Raw genomic sequence first — 18,912 nt, 5'->3', positions numbered from 1 at the left:
AACAAAATATATATAGCAATCAAAAGTTTGAGGACCAAATTTGATATAATCAGTAAATAATATGACATTACTAAATTTTTCACAACTTCCAGAAAGTGTTTTCCACCCAAATTTTCCAGGAAAACACTTTCCTGGAAACCAAGCTAAATTTTCCTTTGACTAGAAAGTATTTTCCGTTGACTAACTTTTTTAATGATAAACAAACACAGGAAAGTTTGGAAAGTGATTTCCCGGAAACAAACATAGCCTTAAAGGAAAAGATTTTAAAACAATACTTCTGATTTTCATGTATTTTTTTAATATTTTCTTAAACAATTAATGGATAGATTTCCCCCTAAGTATTTACAAAAAATTAATAGATAAAAAAATTAAATGATTGTTATTTTTTTAATTTGGCAACACCTTCTTTGTAAGCAAAATTATACAAAAATTTTAAACTTGCAAATACATAACATATATATCACAAACATGTTGATTTTATTCAATTTCTTCTAACAATTTAGTATAACTTAATTTTGTAGAAAACTTTCATTTTCTATATGAAAATATCTTTAATCCTAAATTTATATTAAAAAAATATTCTAAATATACAAAAATTACAAATAATAATTAAAATTAATCCTACACATTTAATTAAAGTTGAACAACAAAAATAAAAAGAAAAACAACTAAAATTCAATAAAATAATGCAAAACTTATTACAATAACAATTAAAATTCAACACAATTATTTAAAAGTGATTATATTTTTAATCCTAAATTTTAAAAAAATTATTGTACATGGGATAAATACAATATATTAATTAAAAGTAATCCTACATATTTAATTGAAATTGAACAACAAATTTGAAAAAAATAACTAAAATTAAACAAAATAATGTAAAAATTATCTCAATAGCAATTAAAATTCAACACATTTATTAACTCGTAAAATTATTAAGAACAAAAAATTAAAGAAAAATAATGATGAAAAAACAAAAATAATGCCAATAAAAACACAAAAATAATGCCGTTTTGAACAAAACACGTCATTTCATTTAAAAGGAAAAGGTGGCAAAAAAACATGTCAGAGTTCACATTGGTCCTCAATTTGTGATTTGTTCAATCGAGTCCTCAATTGCAATTTTAATTTTAAAATCAATGCAATTGCATCCCTGCCAAAAATCAAACAGCGGCCCTGAAGTTGGCTGCCTTTTTCACTTTGATCATTGGTCTTGAATTAGTGCAATTTGACCCTCAATTGATCAATAAACTTTTAATTTCTTTAATTTGGCCCCTGATCCGATTTTAATTACAACCCTTCTATTTACGCGTCTTTTCTAGTTTGGTCCTTGGTTTTGGATTTCTTCAATTAAGTCCCTAATTGGCCATCAAACTTCAATATTTATGCAATTAAGCCCCTGATTTGACCAAATTAACTCTAAAAAATTATAATTTGACCCCAGAACATTAATTTCTTCCAATTAAAGCCCAAATTAACTCCAAAATCAATTTTTCTTGTAATCAAACCCTCCATAAATTTAATTAAACCTTCAATAAAATTTAATTGAGTCTATAAACATCTGATTTTGGAATTTTCTTCTTCAAATTGAATTTTCTTTGTCAACAAGGCTCTCATCAGTCAATAAAATACCGTCAAATTTTAATCTTTGTATTTTTGAACCTCCTTAACCAATTTCTAACCTTTTTTTTTAGCGTTCTGGCATCCTCTTTTCACTGTTATATTTTTTAATTTTTTTGTTTTTATATTTTTAAGAGAAAAAAAATGTGAATTGGGGAATAACCCAAAAATAGGTTATGACATTCCTCTTCACGTTCATAACCATGTTAAAAATATTCTCAAACATGTTTTTTTCTATATACATGACATCAATGTTATGGTAGAAGAGATTGGTCTACCAATAAGGAAACTCCTTAAAAAGACTTCGCTTTATCCAATTATGGGTCAAACTAAAATCATGAAACTTCTGCTTACAAAATTAAAAACAAAAGACAATGTCATCATACTCTAACACCACATTATACAATTCTTCACCGGAAAGAAGTAGTTGTGCAACATCCATTTTCAACTCTACTATCAAAGAAGTCTTTTATGTTCTTTCTAAATTGTGATCTATTGGCAAGAACCACTGGTGACAGTTAAAAAAAGATGTTTTACCATTGTTTGTTAGTGTGAATGCCTTGTTATTTTCCATACAATATGAATATGCTAGTTTTCTATGAGTGCTCCAACTAGAAATCATTCCACAAACTGAAAAATTATTGATAGTCCATATCAAAGTTGCCTTCATCAGAAAATTTTGTTTCCTCGATACATTATAAATCAAAGCCCCGGATGACCACAACTGCTTCAACTTATCAATAAATAGTCGAAGATAAACATCTATTTTTCGACTCGAACTATTAGGACCAGGTTTGATCATAGATAAAAACATAAACTCTGACCTCAAAAATTTCCAGTGGCAAGTTGTAAACCGTGAGTAGCATTAGCCAATAAAAATAAGGAGCATCAAATTACCCAAATGGATTAAATTCATTTGTACATAACCCAAAACACACATTCCTTGTCTCTACTAAAAACTGAGGATATACACTATTAAAGTGTTTCCAAACTTCAACATCAGAAGGATGCATCATCTCACTATCTACCGCATCATATAATTGACATCATGTCATATACTCAATAGTTTTTTGTTACATGAATAACCTCTATAGTCTACATGTGATTGAGAAGTACCTAAGTTTTCTGTGTGCAACAAGAGTCCTTTCCCTATCAGTTCTGGGTTTATAACGAGAATGTCCACATGTTCTACACTCGGTCAACTTTGTATTTTCAAGGTAGCACATGTAGAATTTTGGACACTTGTCAATTTTCTAATATCTTAGACCGAGGAGTTTTATTATGGACGTAGCAGCATAAAAGTTCTTTTTCAGTCTATTCCATTCATGTAAAATACTTTTTGTCCATTCTACAATTATGTCATAACCGTCCTCACTCAACCCATGATCTGACTTTATGGTGAACACCTCTGCAACGACTGATAATTTACTGTGATTTGTGAAACCATTCCATAATGGTTCGTCATAATCTTTCAAAAATCAAAAAACTTGTTCATGTTTGCATTAGGTTCTTCATCTATGATTGGACATTGACCAGCATGACCCTGATTTATTCTCATCGCATCTATAACCATGTCATTTGTAACTTCATGCTCGTTGTTGTCTGTACAAGTTACATGTCATCGTATTGTTTGCCTCTTTTTTTCATTCCTTATTTTTCCATTATAATTCCCTCGGTATATACCAAGAAAGTTTTTCTGTCAATGTTTACCAATGGATACATGGATGAAAAATTATATTGGTAAAGGTTATTGTAATATACTGATGAAAAAATTTCATCAATGTTTTCGTTTGTATTTGCTAATTTTCTAATAGTGATGATAAACATGGCAGGTAGAATTAGCCTTCTAAAATCTATCTTGATTACTTTACCTATTTACTATATATTCATTTTCCTTGTGTTAAATGAGGTGATAAAAATGGTGATCAAACTTAAAGCAGGTTTTTGTAGGCTAGTGCATCAGATAAGAGGATACTATGCAAGGTGTCTTAGACTCAAGTAGTAAATGAAAAACAAAGAGGAAGCCTAAGAGCGGGATTTTTGGATGGCAAGAATAGAACATTGCTTTTTAAATGGATATGGAGGATAAGGGATTAGACTAATGGAGATTGGAAGGAAATTGTTACAAAGATACATCATATTACTTTTGAAAATGGTCTTCCAAATTATTTTAGAATTGCCTCATCAGTATGGCATGTAATCAATATAATGATAACCAATATAATTGGTGTTCAAGAGGCATTGAAAGGAGGAATCATTTTCAAATTGGATAACGAGAGAACAGTTAAATTCTGGGCTGACAGGTGGAATGATTATTGGAATATGAAGGGGACATTTTCATGCCTTTACATAATAAATTCAAAACTGATTGCAACAATTTATGATATGTTGGTCCCAAGATTGAATTTATAGTGGCAAAGAGAGCTAAGAGGTATAGAACTATAATCTCTACATCTTTTGTCATTTGTATAGGCATAAGTTGTCTTATTGTATAATCACATATATAGATGGTGTTGGAATCTTGATACAACAAGTGATTACACAGTTAAATCTGTATGTATCACCATTGACAAGATAATATTCCCAGATATGTTTATGGTCGCTTCATTACTGTGGAAAGGTCTAATACCTCCTAAGATTGAAGTTTTTCTTTGGAAATTGATGCATGACAACTTATGTATCAGGGAGTTCTTAGCCGACAGACATATCATATCCAATCAACAATCGACTTGTCCATTTTGTGACTATGAAACAAAATCCTCCAGTCATTTGTTCCTACATTTTTTAGAGCCATGGAAAATATGGAGCGGAGTTTATAAACCTGGCCCAAGGATCGAGTCACGGGTTTTGCCCGGTTCACCGGGTTTTGATCTGGTCACCCGGGTCAACCCTAATTTTTTTAATAAATCAAAACGACATCGTTTTGATTAAAAATAAATAAATAGTCAACAGGTTCCAACCGAATTTTTGATCGGGTCTTATTAGGTCACCAGGTTAACCTGCCGAATCACTCGAGTTTTTGACTTCTCTTATTTTTTCTTGAACCCGTCCCGGTTCCAACCCCAAGTCGACCTGCCGGGCCGGAATGAGTTTTAAAACTATGCTATGGAGTGGATTTATCAATTAGTTTGGGATCCAATTGTGCATGCCAAATTCAATTGATCATGTCTTGTTGTGGTGGGTTTATTTGGTGGTGGAGAGTTTTCAACGGCCATCAATTTTATCGTTGTCTTATGGAATTCTTTAAGAGATTTGAGTAACTAGAAATAACATGATGTTTCAAGACAAGGATCTAGAATGAAATGGTGTTTTTTCCATCTTATACTTCAAAGATTGGCATTTTGGTTAAGGTCTATGAACAAAAATTTTCTTTTTACAGGCCTACATCTACATATGGCCCGAAGGCATCTTACAACGGGTAAATTTGGATTTTAAGAGTCATTTTTTTAGTTTTTTCGTTTGGTATAAAGCTTTCTTTTCTTTCTTCTTTTTATTTATGTACACAAACATGACTTTTGTTTATCTAGTTAGCCAAGTCTTTTTGACACTGGCTTTTATATAAAACATCGATTATTATTATTATTATTATTATTATTATTATTATTATTATTATTATATATATGACTATTAGAAAATATATCCTTGAGATTGACAAAATTATGCATCATTATTAATACCTAACAAAACCTGATACAATAGAGGTGGGTACGATTTTCCCTCACAAATAATGACAAATAAATGGATATGCATGGAGCTATATGGAGAATCAAAATCTAATTATATATGTATATTATTGTTTCTTTCAATATATTTCTTAAATAAGTGATCTTTAAAATAAATTTATTGTTAGAGTTTAATTTTTAATTATTTATATTTAATTATGTAATAGAGTTATAGTAAATTAATACTTATATGAACTTAATGTTTATTTTTGTATTGTATATTAACTATCAAATATTATCTTTTAATTACGAAACACTTTTTTTTTCTTATTAAGGATCCCAAAACCCAAAGGAGAAAAAATATTGAAAGCTGATGCAATAATATGCATGTGACTTTCCTATAATTTCTATCCAAATTATGAATTTCTTGCAATAAAAATCCTTAGCACTGCCAAATAACCTTGGAAATAAAATCATAACCTGCAAATTTGGAGTAGAGAGAACTTGCTGCAACACATAGGTTAAAGATCCCATTTATTCATGTCTTCTCTTCGTTCAAGCTGGCTAAGGGATTCTTCCTCTTCCAAAAGGCTTGAAATTTTTTTCCATATATCACAATATCATTAATTCATATACATTTGGAAGTTATCTGTGATCAAGAAAATATATAAATTTTCGTGGGCATGCAATATATAGTATGTAAAATCCCACATCGACGGGTAAGAAGTTAGTTGCTGGTTTTATTAGGATTGTTGGTGCTAACTTGTCATACGTGTTTTGGGGTGTCGGGCTCAGAAGTGAGATCGCATCACCAAAAATAAAATCGTGAGGGCGATAAGATCCAAAACGGACAATATATGATAGGTTGAGCCGGACTGTTACATAATATCTCCAAGTCAAATAAGATCTTTATATATATATATGAAACTTGATTAGGCAAGTTCTTGATTGACGAATCACTGGCTGAAAGTCAAGCTAAGTTTAATAACGCTACTTTAAACCCAAAACATGTTAGAACGGCAACGATGCTCCTCCTTTTAAATCCCATTTATTTCATAATTAGGAGTAGCATTTAGTGTTAAACTACAAGCATAACTCCATCTCTTTAACCTCACACGTATTAGAACATGGGACTTTCATATCAGAATATACCAGGAAATACTAGATTATCCTCTTAGGGCCTCCATGTGTTTTGAGCTTTGAATTTGATGCATTAGTGTGTGCCACCCATATTTATGAAGTCCCAGCTACTTGGACACTAGAATTCCAAGTATTGGAGTGCTATGAAATATGATAAATACTGTCTACTAACTTGCGCTCCGTAGCATATCAAATTATTTTTAAAAGAAAATATTAAAAATGCAAGGAATTTTTTGAAAGTATTATTAAATCTGACCAAACAGGTCAACTTTGAACCTCCTAACTTAACTTTTTGCCCAACTAGAATTTTCAATCAAACTACGCGAGATCTGTCCCGACTTAAATCGATCGATTTTATGGGTCCAAATACAACCTTGATGACCGGCAAAAAAATTACTAAACTTTTAAAAAAACTTTAAAATGACAACTTTTTAAAAATTATCAAGACAATGACAAATTAAATCAATCTCAGTCCACTTGCAACCTGAGTCATGAACGCTATTGTGTTTAATAATATTTTCTACAAATTATTTTTATTTAATTATATAATAAAAATAAATGCTAATCAAAATTAAGAATCAACCTAAAAATAAACACTTATTTGAGACAATGATGATCCTATTGAAAGCAAACAAAAATACATCATACATTATATTGCCCTACCAATATAATATTGAAAAACAAAATCAAAAAATAATAAATTAAAAACAATTAAAGGATCAAAAACAAAATAAAAAAGCATATCTGGTATGTGGGTAAACTCGCCAAATCTGTGAATCGAATAACCAAGGCTAGTACGCCAAACCTGTATGGACTTAACTGGATTATAATGTTTTTTTTTCAAAAATATGTTTTATTTAACTATCTAATAATAAAATTAGACGATCGCAAAATCAAACACCAACCTAATACCAAGATGTTTTTTTTAGATCGTGATAATCTCATAGAAAACAAAACGAACCCAATTACAAAACTAAATTCCTAATTAACCCAAAATCTAAGGATAAAATAAAAAAATTAATGAAAAAAAATAATTAAACTTACTATACCCATGAAGCAAGTCAAACCATCAAACATGTAAATAGGTATATGAACTTTACAGAGATGATTTTTATTTTTATTTTTGTCAATACAGGTCTTTTATACTGATTGTAGTATTTTACCCATATATCTACTAAAAAATATGTCACATCATGCATATAAATATCAGGTCACCTGACACTCTGTAGAATTTTTTATATATGAGACAAACCATCTCACCTTTCTCTGCATCTTAAAAAAAAAAAACAGAAGGGCAAAGTGGGATTTTCACTGTGAATTGTGAGAGTGAAAATCCCACGTTTTTTTAGCTTTATAGTTAATTTACCCATATATCTACTAAAAAACATGTCACGTCAATTTTTCGGTGCCGTGCATATAAATACCATGTGACCTGACGCCCTGCAGGATTTTTTTTGGAGACAAACCATCTCGCCTTTCTCTGTATCCTAAAAAACAGAAGGGCAAAGTGGGATTTTCACTGTGATTGTTGAAAACCCCAGACTTTTTAGCTTTATAGTTAATTAATTTATCCATATATCAACTAAAAAATATATCACATCTGTTTTTTGATGTCATGCATATAAATACTAGGACACTTGACACTCTGTAAAAATATTTCTGGAGACAAACCATCCCTCTTTTTTTTTTTTTTTTTCTAAGTATCCATTTATTTATTGAAAAGTAGTAAATTCTGAAAAAATAAATTATTTTCTGATATTTGGTAGTGTAATGAAAAATAAGTTGGAAAACACTTTTCAGTGTTTGGTTATGTCATTAAAATTAGCCGGAAAATAACTTATTAATGTTTTATTTTTCTCAAGTTTATTAAAATAATGCGGAACAAATCTTACAAATTAAAAAGTTGAATGAGAATGAAATTGAAAAAAAATATAATTTCATAAATTATCTCAAATAAAATAAATAATAATCAAAATAATAGAGATCAAATCTTAAAAATAAAAAAAAAATAAAAGATAAAAGAAATTAAAATAATAATAATTAACATTTCATAAATTATTTCAAATAAAATTAGTAACAATCAAAAGAATGAGGATCAAATTTGATACATAAAAAATTTCAATAAAAAAATGATAAGGGAAAAGCAAATAACAATTATAAAAATGAGGATCAAAGTTAATATAAAAATTAAATTTTAAGAAATGAAATTAAAAAATAAATATTTAAAACAAAATATATATAGCAATCAAAAGTTTGATGACCAAATTTGATATAATCAGCAAATAATATGACTTTTCTAAATTTTTCACAACTTCCAGAAAATGTTTTCCACTCAAATTTTTCAGGAAAACACTTTTCTAGAAACCAAGCCCAATTTTTCTTTGACTGGAAAGTATTTTTCGTTGATTAACTTTTCTAATGACAAATAAACATAAGAAAGTTTGGAAAATAATTTTCCAAAAAATGAATTTCAAGAAATAAACATATATAGCATAAGAAGCATAAGGGTAAAGTTAAATTTTTACATTATGAAAATCCCATCTTTTCAGCTTTATAGTTAATAGGTAATATGGTAAAATTACTTCAAAACTTAAATGCAAGGAACTACTCTACCAACCCAATTTCCATTAGAAGTCAGTTTCCTTTACTATCTAAACATATTTATGAAGAGAGAGAGAGCCGTACCTCACAGTAAATATTTCTGATCAAACAATTATAATTCACCCAGTAGGCCGTTAGAACTCATTTACTTCACCCTCCTCTTGTTCTATATAATTCTGTTTATGTCCTCACCAGCTCAGTACTCTTTAATTTCTCTCCTCAACAATGGACTTGATAGACCTCCTTATTCTTTGTATTGCACTTATGTTTGCCCGCCTATGGTGGCGACATTGGTCCGTCACCGGAGGCGGGCCAAGGAATCTTCCTCCAGGGCCTCCAGGTTGGCCTATTGTGGGCAACTTGTTCCAAATCATCCTCCAACGCCGTCCATTCATCTATGTTGTACGTGATTTACGTGCAAAATATGGTCCAATCTTCACCTTGCAAATGGGCCAACGTACTCTTGTTATTGTCACTAGCTCTGAGCTCATCCATGAAGCCCTAGTTCAAAGAGGCCCTACATTTGCAAGCCGGCCGGCTGACTCGCCGATCAGGCTAGTGTTCAGTGTTGGTAAATGTGCTATCAATTCTGCTGAATATGGTCCTCTTTGGAGATCTCTACGCAAGAACTTTGTCACACAGTTTATAAACCCTGTGAGAATCAAGCAATGTAGTTGGGTTCGAGAGTGTGCTTCAGAGAACCATATGAAAAGACTGAAAACCGAGGCCCTTGAAAATGGGTTTGTTGAGGTGATGAGCAACTGTAGGCTCACTATATGTAGCATCTTAATATGTCTTTGCTTCGGTGCAAGAATCTCTGAAGAAAGAATCAAGAACATTGAAGCTATATTGAAAGAGGTGATGTTAATGACAACACCAAAGCTTCCTGATTTCTTGCCAATTCTAGCTCCTTTATTTCGCAAGAAAATGGAAGAAGCCAAAGAATTGAGAAGGAAACAAATGGAGTGTCTGGTTCCATTGATTAGAAACAGGAGGGCCTTTGTGGAGAAAGGTGAGAACCCTGATTTGGAAATGGCGAGTCCAGTTGGTGCAGCCTATATAGACTCTTTGTTTGCCATGAAACCAGTAAATAGAGGTCCCTTAGGTGAGCAAGAATTTGTGACGTTATGCTCTGAGGTGATCAGTGCTGGTACTGATACTAGTGCAACAACGATTGAATGGGCTCTTCTAAACTTGGTACAAAATCAAGAAATCCAAGAAAAGCTTTACCAAGAAATTATTGGATGTGTAGGGAAACATGGGGTGGTCAAAGAAGAGGATACTGAGAAAATGCCTTATCTCGGTGCAATAGTTAAAGAAACTTTCAGGCGTCACCCACCAAGTCATTTTGTGTTATCTCATGCTGCCACTAATGAGACTCAGCTTGCTGGCTACACCATTCCAGCTGACGTTAATGTGGAGTTTTACACTGCATGGCTAACTGAAGATCCGGATTTGTGGAAGGATCCGGGTGAGTTTCGACCCGAGAGGTTCTTGGAGGGTGATGGGGTTGATGTGGATATGACCGGGACTCGCGGGGTGAAGATGATGCCTTTTGGCGTCGGACGAAGGATTTGTCCGGCGTGGAGTCTTGGTGTATTGCATGTTAATATGTTGCTTGCTCGGATGGTTCATGCTTTCAAGTGGTTGCCTTGCCCGACCGCCCCACCCGACCCGACGGAGACTTTTGCTTTTACTGTTGTGATGAAGAATCCTCTAAAAGCTGTGATATTGCCTAGGTAATTGATTCGCAGAACAATTTTTGTGGGAATTTCATGCTTACGGAGAATTAATTGCAGCTTAAGCATTGTTGCAATTTTATTGTTTTTATGTATTGGAAATGAAATATATGAGATGGATGTGTTGGATTTTGTTTTGAAATACAAATTAATGAATAAGCCTTTTGTATTCTACTAAACCGTCCAACATTTTCAATTTTCCTTTTTTATTTTTCATAATACAATCGTCTTGCTCCATGCACATCTACAACATTCAAAACATTGTATAATATTTATAGAAAATTTTGTTCGTATTTAAACATTAATTCCATAGAAAAAGAATTAACTGATGGAATCATGGAAGGAAGGTAATTGATAGTCAAGAAACATGTCATCAATGATTTTTATTCTTTCGATTATTATTCTATTAATAATATAATCACTAATAGATTTATAGATGAAAAAAGTATGCCAAACATAAAGTAATTTCATCATAGATTATAATATATTACAGACAAAATAAACAGTTGGTAATTTTATTAGTGATCAAATGCACATTACCAATAAAATTAAACCATTAGAGATTTACATACTATCAGTGGCAAGTCCTGTAATTTTGTTTCAAACTCTCTGGAACTTTTCGAGGGACTTAGTCCATCGATAATTCCATCAGTAATTGTTAGTAGGGATTTAATATGTTGGTAATTCCATTGGTATTTGACATTCTGTCGGTAATTCTATTAGTATTGTATTTAATATTTTTTAAAAAAATTAAGCAAAACAAGAAAAATAAAGAATAGAAATAAAATAAAAAAACCATTTTTTTATTATTAATTTAAAAAAATTATTATTGAATAGAGTTTATCTAGTAGATAGAAACTACAATAGGAAGAGGAGGCGAATCTTTTCCAGGACCAGGTTGGGCGACGAGGTAGACTACATGTAACGGTGAGGGTTGACAACAACTATTCGAGGATATTCTCTTTATCCCTCAAGTCGATCATCTCATACCTAACTTAGGTCGTCTCAGCACTAAGTCGAATTGTTTGAGCTTGAACTTGTTCTTATACAATAGGCTGGATGGCTAGAGATTAGGAGCTCGAACCCGATTGTGAGGAACCAACAATCAATACAATACAACTCGTCTGTATACCCTCAACTATAGTGTTTGAGGTACCATAAACCTAATTTTTATCGAGTCCACCGGATAATCTAGCCTTCAACCATAAATTCGGATGGGTTGAAGAATTGTTCTCGTATCTCTCCTATAATCGGATGTTATATGTTTTGTCGCACCCAGACATCGCGGCGGCCTTAAAAAATTTCATGGAAAGAATGGATTTCTGGCATCCTATTCTTTGATGGGGGAATAGTCTTGTTTTAAAGAGTTGCCACCTGGTATTATGGTCACTAGGAACCCTAACTGGTCAACAAAGATTCTATGGTTCGAGACTGGTTACGTAAAAAGGAAGATATTATCACCCCTTAAACGTCCTGCCTGAGGCATACTGAATTGCTGGTTTTGTCTTAAATTGTTAAACATTTATTGGTTTATTCCATGATAATTTGCTTATAATATTCCTGACTCTGGCGCAAGTGAATATTCAACTATGGATACTTTTAACTCTAGCGTTGGTAAACATCACGTAGCTATAAAATAAATTTAGATCAATATTTGTATTCCTGACTCTAGCGTCAGTGAATAAACAAATAAAAATAAATTTATTTTTACGCATGCACATATTTTTTATTTTTCTAGCTAAATAAAATAAAATACAATGAATAAAAATAATATAAATTTAAATCAGTATTTTTATTCAGTGAATAAATCAATAAAATAAATTTATATTATTTTTATTCATGCATAAACATATTTTTTTTTCTATTTTTTTTTGCTGGGTCCAGCAGACCTCGCCGGGTCACTATCCCAAACCAGTGACCCGGCTGGTCGAAAAAACCTCACACACGCTCAGCACAGTACAAGAGTAATTAAAATTACAAATGTACAGTGCCAAGCAAATTATATTTGCATGCACAGCTTAGTGAATTAAAACGCAAATGCAAAAGGTGAGGGAAACCGAGAGCTTACCTGGAGCAGCTGCGGGGTAAAGATGAAGACGAAGGTGACGACCGGTTAGCTCTGGCCGGACGATGTCTTCTCCCTCCTGGTTTCTTGTCTGTCAATCCTCTGCTCGTTCGTGTCCGTCTGTGTTTGTTCTTCTCGTCCACCGGTTCTGTCCTCTCTGTTTTCTTCTTCCTCCCCCTCAGTTTTTTTTTGTTTTTCTCCCTTCTTCCTGTTTTCTTCTTCCTCTCTGTCCCCTGCGTCTTCTGCCTCTCCCCTTTTGATGGTTCTACCTTTTTTTTCTTCTTTGGTTCGTGGCCTTCTCTGGCTTTTATGAAGCCAGAGAATGGCCTCTGTTTGTGCGTTCGTGTCTCCAGATAATGGGGCACGTTCGCTCCTGTCTTCGAGAAGAGTCAGGATTGTTGGCCATGATATCGTGGCCTCCCGAGAGGGCATCGTGGGCAGCTGTACATTCCCTGCAAAACCGGTCCCTGAGATGAGGTAGAAGGCGATAAACAATGGTTCAAAACGGCGCCGTTTGCATCTGGAAGTGACTATTTTCAACTTGGCCCCTAAACTTCTGACATTTATCAATTGGGTCCCTGATTCCATTAATTAAATAATTCCAAGTCCAATTAAGTCCCCAAACTTCTAAATTGTGTTGTCTTGGCCCAAATTTCAATTCATTCCTCTTTTTTTTTTAATGCTTTTTTAATAAAATAGAAGTCAAAAATTGAGTTATGATATGTTTCATGAAATAAAAAAAATCAATCAGCAAATTGTAAAAAAAATAACTTAAGAAAAATATTATTGAAATTCAACTTGCAATGAACTTCCGAGCTCGGCTATCCACGAGCTACTGCACTTCTTTCTGACGGACTTCATTTCACATGTCAATTCCAATAAAAAAAACTCCATTGGTTTTGGATCGCATTGCTTGCAAAAAGAATCTATTGTTAGTTAAATATTTTTATATAATGTAGCCATATATATATCTATCTTACCATTCGTTTTGCATGCGAAACAAATGGAATGGATCTACCGGTGTGCATGTTAATTGAACCATGAATCTCCTTATTCCGATTCTCCATAGGGAACTGAGACCGTCGCATTAAACTCTTAGACATTACGTGCTGGATATAAGCATCTCAAATAGCCTCTGAGACGTGCGGAGGTTTGAAATCCCTCGACACAACCACGTCTTCTTAGCCTGGAAGACCTTTACCTTTTGCATATTTCTTTGATTTTATATGCGCCTCATACTAGAAATCATGCAACCTATATAATAGAAATAAATTATCGGTTAAGATAATAAAAAATAAAATTTAAACATTAAAAAAAGGTATTTTGACTTTAATTTTATCTAATGACACTATGATTCTCTCGTACCTTCTTAGCAACAGTGTCGACAGTCCCTGTCCAAAGGACTTCAGCTACTGTTATTTGTAGATTTTGAGAACGTTATTCTATATGCTACGTAGGCACACAAGTTATGTGTGTGTGTGTGTGTATATAGTCCCATAAGATCTTTCGATTGTAGAAGGCAGCATGGTTTTGACCGATAAGAACCCTATCCTCTTGGGAAGTGGAAATATTTATTGACATGAAGGAGATTTTCATTATTGCTTGCACCTATTTGTTTGATCCATGCAAAATAAATGATTCCTTGATGTATCTCTTTTTCTTGAGAAATGCTTGTGATGTATATATATATATTTTACCCCCAAATAGATAGTTTCTAATATAGAAATTAAACCTTTTGATAGATGTTGACAGTTTGCTTTCATGAATATTAGCGTAGTCTTCATACCTGATTTTGGGATTCATTCGGGAAAAAACCTGGATTATTAAGTTATTTGATATATTTTTAAGGATTGTATTAACTGTTTTTGAAATCATGAGGGGTATAATTTAACTGATCAGGCTCTGAATATATAAAAAACAGTGTTATATTCTCTCTTTTTTTGGTGTTAATCCAGACAAAGCTTGAATCGAATTTGTCTAAATTAAGCAAGTAATTAAAATATAATTACTAAAGAGGTTAGGTGTAAGAACTCAGCCTGAAAATTCCAGGTTTATCATGTCAACGCACTAAAGAGGTTAGGTGTAAAAACTATGAATACCCTTCATAAAAAACAGACTACCTTTTCAACAACAGAGGGGGGACAAGTAAAAGCAAGCTGCCCGTGATCATGATCTTATGGACGCTGATTTACCCCATGCTTCGATGTCTCCTGTGAAAGAGCAAGAGTAATTGAAATTTGAATTATTTTTTTTTTTTAATTGGATACGACCTTTAAGATGCCTATCCTTACTGACAAGTAGATTAATACTAGATAGGGGCGGTGCCGTGCTGGTGTCGGTATAAAGTTTTTTCAATGAAAAAGGAAAAAAAAAACCAAAACCTAGATGAGCAAAAAATTCAAAACATCAAGAAAACTGAAAAAACTGAAAAAAAATAATTAAAAAAATTAAATTGTGAAAAATAATGATTAAATCGATTAAAATTTTGAAAAAACCTACCGGTTCGGTTTTATAAGCCAGAAACTAAAAACACGAACCGAACTGAACCCAAACCGAAAAAAACCAGAAAAAAACTGAGCCAGACCGGTTTTTATCATAAAAAACCGAACCGGACCGAAACCGATCGGTTTGAACCGATTTCGGTTTTTTAAAAAAAAAAATTCGATTTGGTTACTTTTGTTTGATAAAAACTCAACTGAATCGAAAATGATCACCTATAACCTGATACATTAATTTAGTATGTCAAATCTATAATCTAGTCGTGATATTTCAAGTACCCTTATCGAAATAAAATTGGATAAAACCATGTATTTTTTCTTCTTAAGTTTTTAAAGGTATGAAAATCTTTATACTATTAAAAAAAAACATAAAAAAAAATCAAATTAACCCTGTAGATCTTTAAATAAATTTTACATTAAGGGGGTGATGTAGTCTTTACCCTATACTAATACAAGGTTAAAAGAATGAATTATCTCAGATAAATGGACAATGACCGACAAATCCTTTAAAAACTACCAAATTACCTCCATAAGTAAGCTAACAGTTTTTTGGTTGGAAGGTAAAAAAAAAAAAATTACCCTATTCTAGTGAATCGGAATATATGTTTATGTGTTCTCAACCTCTTTTAGTTTTTTTTTAATGTATTTTTTAGTTTTTTTTATGTATATCATTAAAATACATTTGAAAGGTAATTTTGAAACTAGTTTTTAGATATTATCAACATGTTGTGTTATAAAAGATGACATTTCAAGTAAAATCATAGTTATTAAACTTAATCTAGTTTTATAGGTTGATCCAAGAAATTTGCATTCTGGAGCTTGTTTAACAGTTGTTTTTAAGTTGAATTGAAATTTTTTTTTTGATAAAACTTAGTTTTATTTAGCTAAAATTGTAGTAATTTGATTGATTTAGACGAACTAGACCTAAACCTAGCCAATTAATACTAAAAAGAATTATTAAAAAAACAACATAGCTTTTTTTTTATTATTTCTAAACTAGATCTACATTAGGTAGGACCAAATGTAGATATTACCATAAATATAAATTTGTAGTGGCATTTATGTTCTTACCAAGAAGTGAGGAAGTAATGACATTTGTACTCGTATCTAGTCCATAGATTTCATCCTATTATGGATTGTTTTTATTAAAAATAATTTTTAAATCATTTTAATATGTTGATATTAAAAATAATTTTTAAAAATAAAAAATATATATTATTTTAATATATTTTTAAATAAAAAATATTTTGAATCAAATAAACACTAATTATTGGACCATTATTGGATGGTGGGTGAGGTTCACGGGCCAAAATTTATGCCCGAAGCACCATTAATGCCGAGCACGTGCTATATGCAATTATCCCGTTGAAGCAATTTGTTTCTCGAGAAAAATGAATCCATTGATTCTCTCAATGAAAACCACCCTCCCTGGCCTTTAACGCAAGGTGGAAAAAATTACTAGGGGAGGTGTAGAAGAGTTAAAATTCCTTAATGATTTTTATGCTTTTCAACTCAACGTGATTATTAAAATTAAATACAACGATAATTTATTGAAAAATCACTGTAACTGTATGGAACATTAAATATCTGCTCGCATTGTTCGGTGTGTGTATTAATATGGATGTTCGGGTCAGTTTGCGCGCACCTCGACTAATCCTATGGGCCCTGAAGTTAATGACCATATAAACCTCTAATGATCCTGAGATTTGTGAGTCTCAAACTGATAAATTATTCGATATAACTTAATAAAATAGCTAAATATATAGCAAATTAGACAGCTAGAGCGGCTAGAGGCAAAATCATCACACCATGTATGTTTAAGGATCAGGTTATATTGATTTGTTGTCTTAAAAAACTATGTTGTTTCAGTTTTTTAATTAAACAATGTAGTTTTGGATAAAATTGAAATGATATTGTTTTTGATAAAAAAAATTAAAAAAATCCTTAAAATTAACTTACTTAAATCTTGTTTGGGTTTAGATAAGTCAATTAAATCGGTTAAGTTTCTTAAAATTAACTTTTTAAATTGGTTCAAAATAAAATAAAATTAAAATTAAAATTAAATTTCAAGTCGGTAGGTTAATACATGAGCAGGATGTAATAACTATAAATGGGGGGTTAGGAAACCTAGATGATTGGATTTGTAACACCCTTTAGGGTTGATTTTCAATTGTTTTTACCCGATTTCAATCATCAACGAGATCTTAGTATTTTCGTCATTAAAAAAATAAAAATAAAAAGCATTTTGGGGAAAAGTTTGCTAATTTTCCATAAAGTCTCGTTTGGCGTGAAGTTGTTGACTTTTTCAGTTTATTGTTGAAAATCTAATCCAAACTCATATATAGTAATAAATCACTATGTTGTGAAGAAATTTTCAAAAAAAAATTAAAATTTTGCATTTATAAAAATAGTTTTTTTGAGTTTTTTTATTGATTTGAATTATAAAACAAATATACTTTTTAGTAAAAAATTAATTTTCTTATCACTGATCGAGGTTATTTTTTTGTTTGATAGAAACACATGTTTATTTAATAAATATCATGATTTTTTGAATAAAAAACTAGCATAATTAAAATAAATATTCATAAAAATTAAAATAATTTAAATCAATGAGAAAAAAAAATAAGAAGAATTACATTTCTCTCTCTCTCTCTCTCTCTCTCTCAATTCGTTTGTGCGACTTTGCTGAGCTTGTAACCCTTGCCCTTGTTGGTTGTTTGTTTATTCAATCTTCTCATCGGGAACATGGGAAAAAAAATGAAGGTAAGTCGTTTATGCAAATCAAGATTTTGAGTGGCATGTTTGTAAATTTTTTATGTTAAAATAGTGGGTAATGGTTAAAATAATGTCATTATGAACTTGATTTAATTAAAAAAAACAAATAATTCTTAATTGATTCAAGTCTAATCATAAAAGCTCTAAAAATTCTACAAAAAATGGGTTTTCAGCTTGATAATCGACAACATTAAGTGTTATACGTATGTTTTAGCACATTTTTATACTAAATATGCATGTTTTTATCGAAACCCCCCAAATTTATCAAATAGAGTTACTGCTCTCGAAGCTCTAGAAACCCTGAATTATTGATAATATTATGTGATCTATTAATGTTTTAACTAATCTTTTTATACTAATTATGCTGTTCTGTATTGAGATCATGTAATTTTTTTTTTTGGGGGGGGGGGTTGTGTTTAATTGTTATGTAATTTAGAGATTTAGGACATGTTTAGAAGTGTGGTAGATGTTATTTTTCAAAATATTATTCGTTTATAAATGCATCAAAATAATATTTTTAAAAAAATATTTTTGACATCAGTACATTAAAATGATCCAAAAACATAAAATACAAAATTAATTTGAAGCCATAATTTTTTTTCAAAAACATGATTGGATCACAATGCCAAACGAGGCGTTAATGTGTTTAATTGCTGTGTATTTTGGGGTATGTTTTTCCTAATGTTTGACTTGTTTGATTGTCGTGTAATTTTAGACGCGGCTTGACATGTTTGGGTGTTCATAACTTGTAATTAAAGTTGTTTATGTTGTTTTTTCTAATGTTATGTAAATCTTAAACCTTAAGTATAGCA

The 18,912-nt window shown here is 31.3% G+C and overlaps 1 protein-coding gene across 1 annotated transcript; it reads left to right on the top strand.

The window, feature by feature from the left end:
• Window positions 1-9,211: 9,211 nt before the first annotated feature.
• LOC7479071 (cytochrome P450 77A1) lies at window positions 9,212-10,941 on the top strand. Its single transcript, XM_002305556.4, has one exon. It carries the CDS (start codon window positions 9,249-9,251, stop codon window positions 10,764-10,766), a length of 1,518 nt encoding a protein of 505 aa, XP_002305592.2. The 5' UTR covers window positions 9,212-9,248; the 3' UTR covers window positions 10,767-10,941.
• Window positions 10,942-18,912: the final 7,971 nt, after the last annotated feature.

The sequence above is a fragment of the Populus trichocarpa genome, chromosome 4 (assembly GCF_000002775.5).
Source record: "Populus trichocarpa isolate Nisqually-1 chromosome 4, P.trichocarpa_v4.1, whole genome shotgun sequence".
NCBI classification, from domain to species: domain Eukaryota; kingdom Viridiplantae; phylum Streptophyta; class Magnoliopsida; order Malpighiales; family Salicaceae; genus Populus; species Populus trichocarpa.
This window is presented reverse-complemented; position numbering and strand designations above follow the sequence as displayed.

Bases quoted from the DNA above. Each gene is read 5' to 3' on its own strand.
- LOC7479071 (XM_002305556.4), top strand. From the start codon at position 9,249: ATGGACTTGATAGACCTCCTTATTCTTTGTATTGCACTTATGTTTGCC.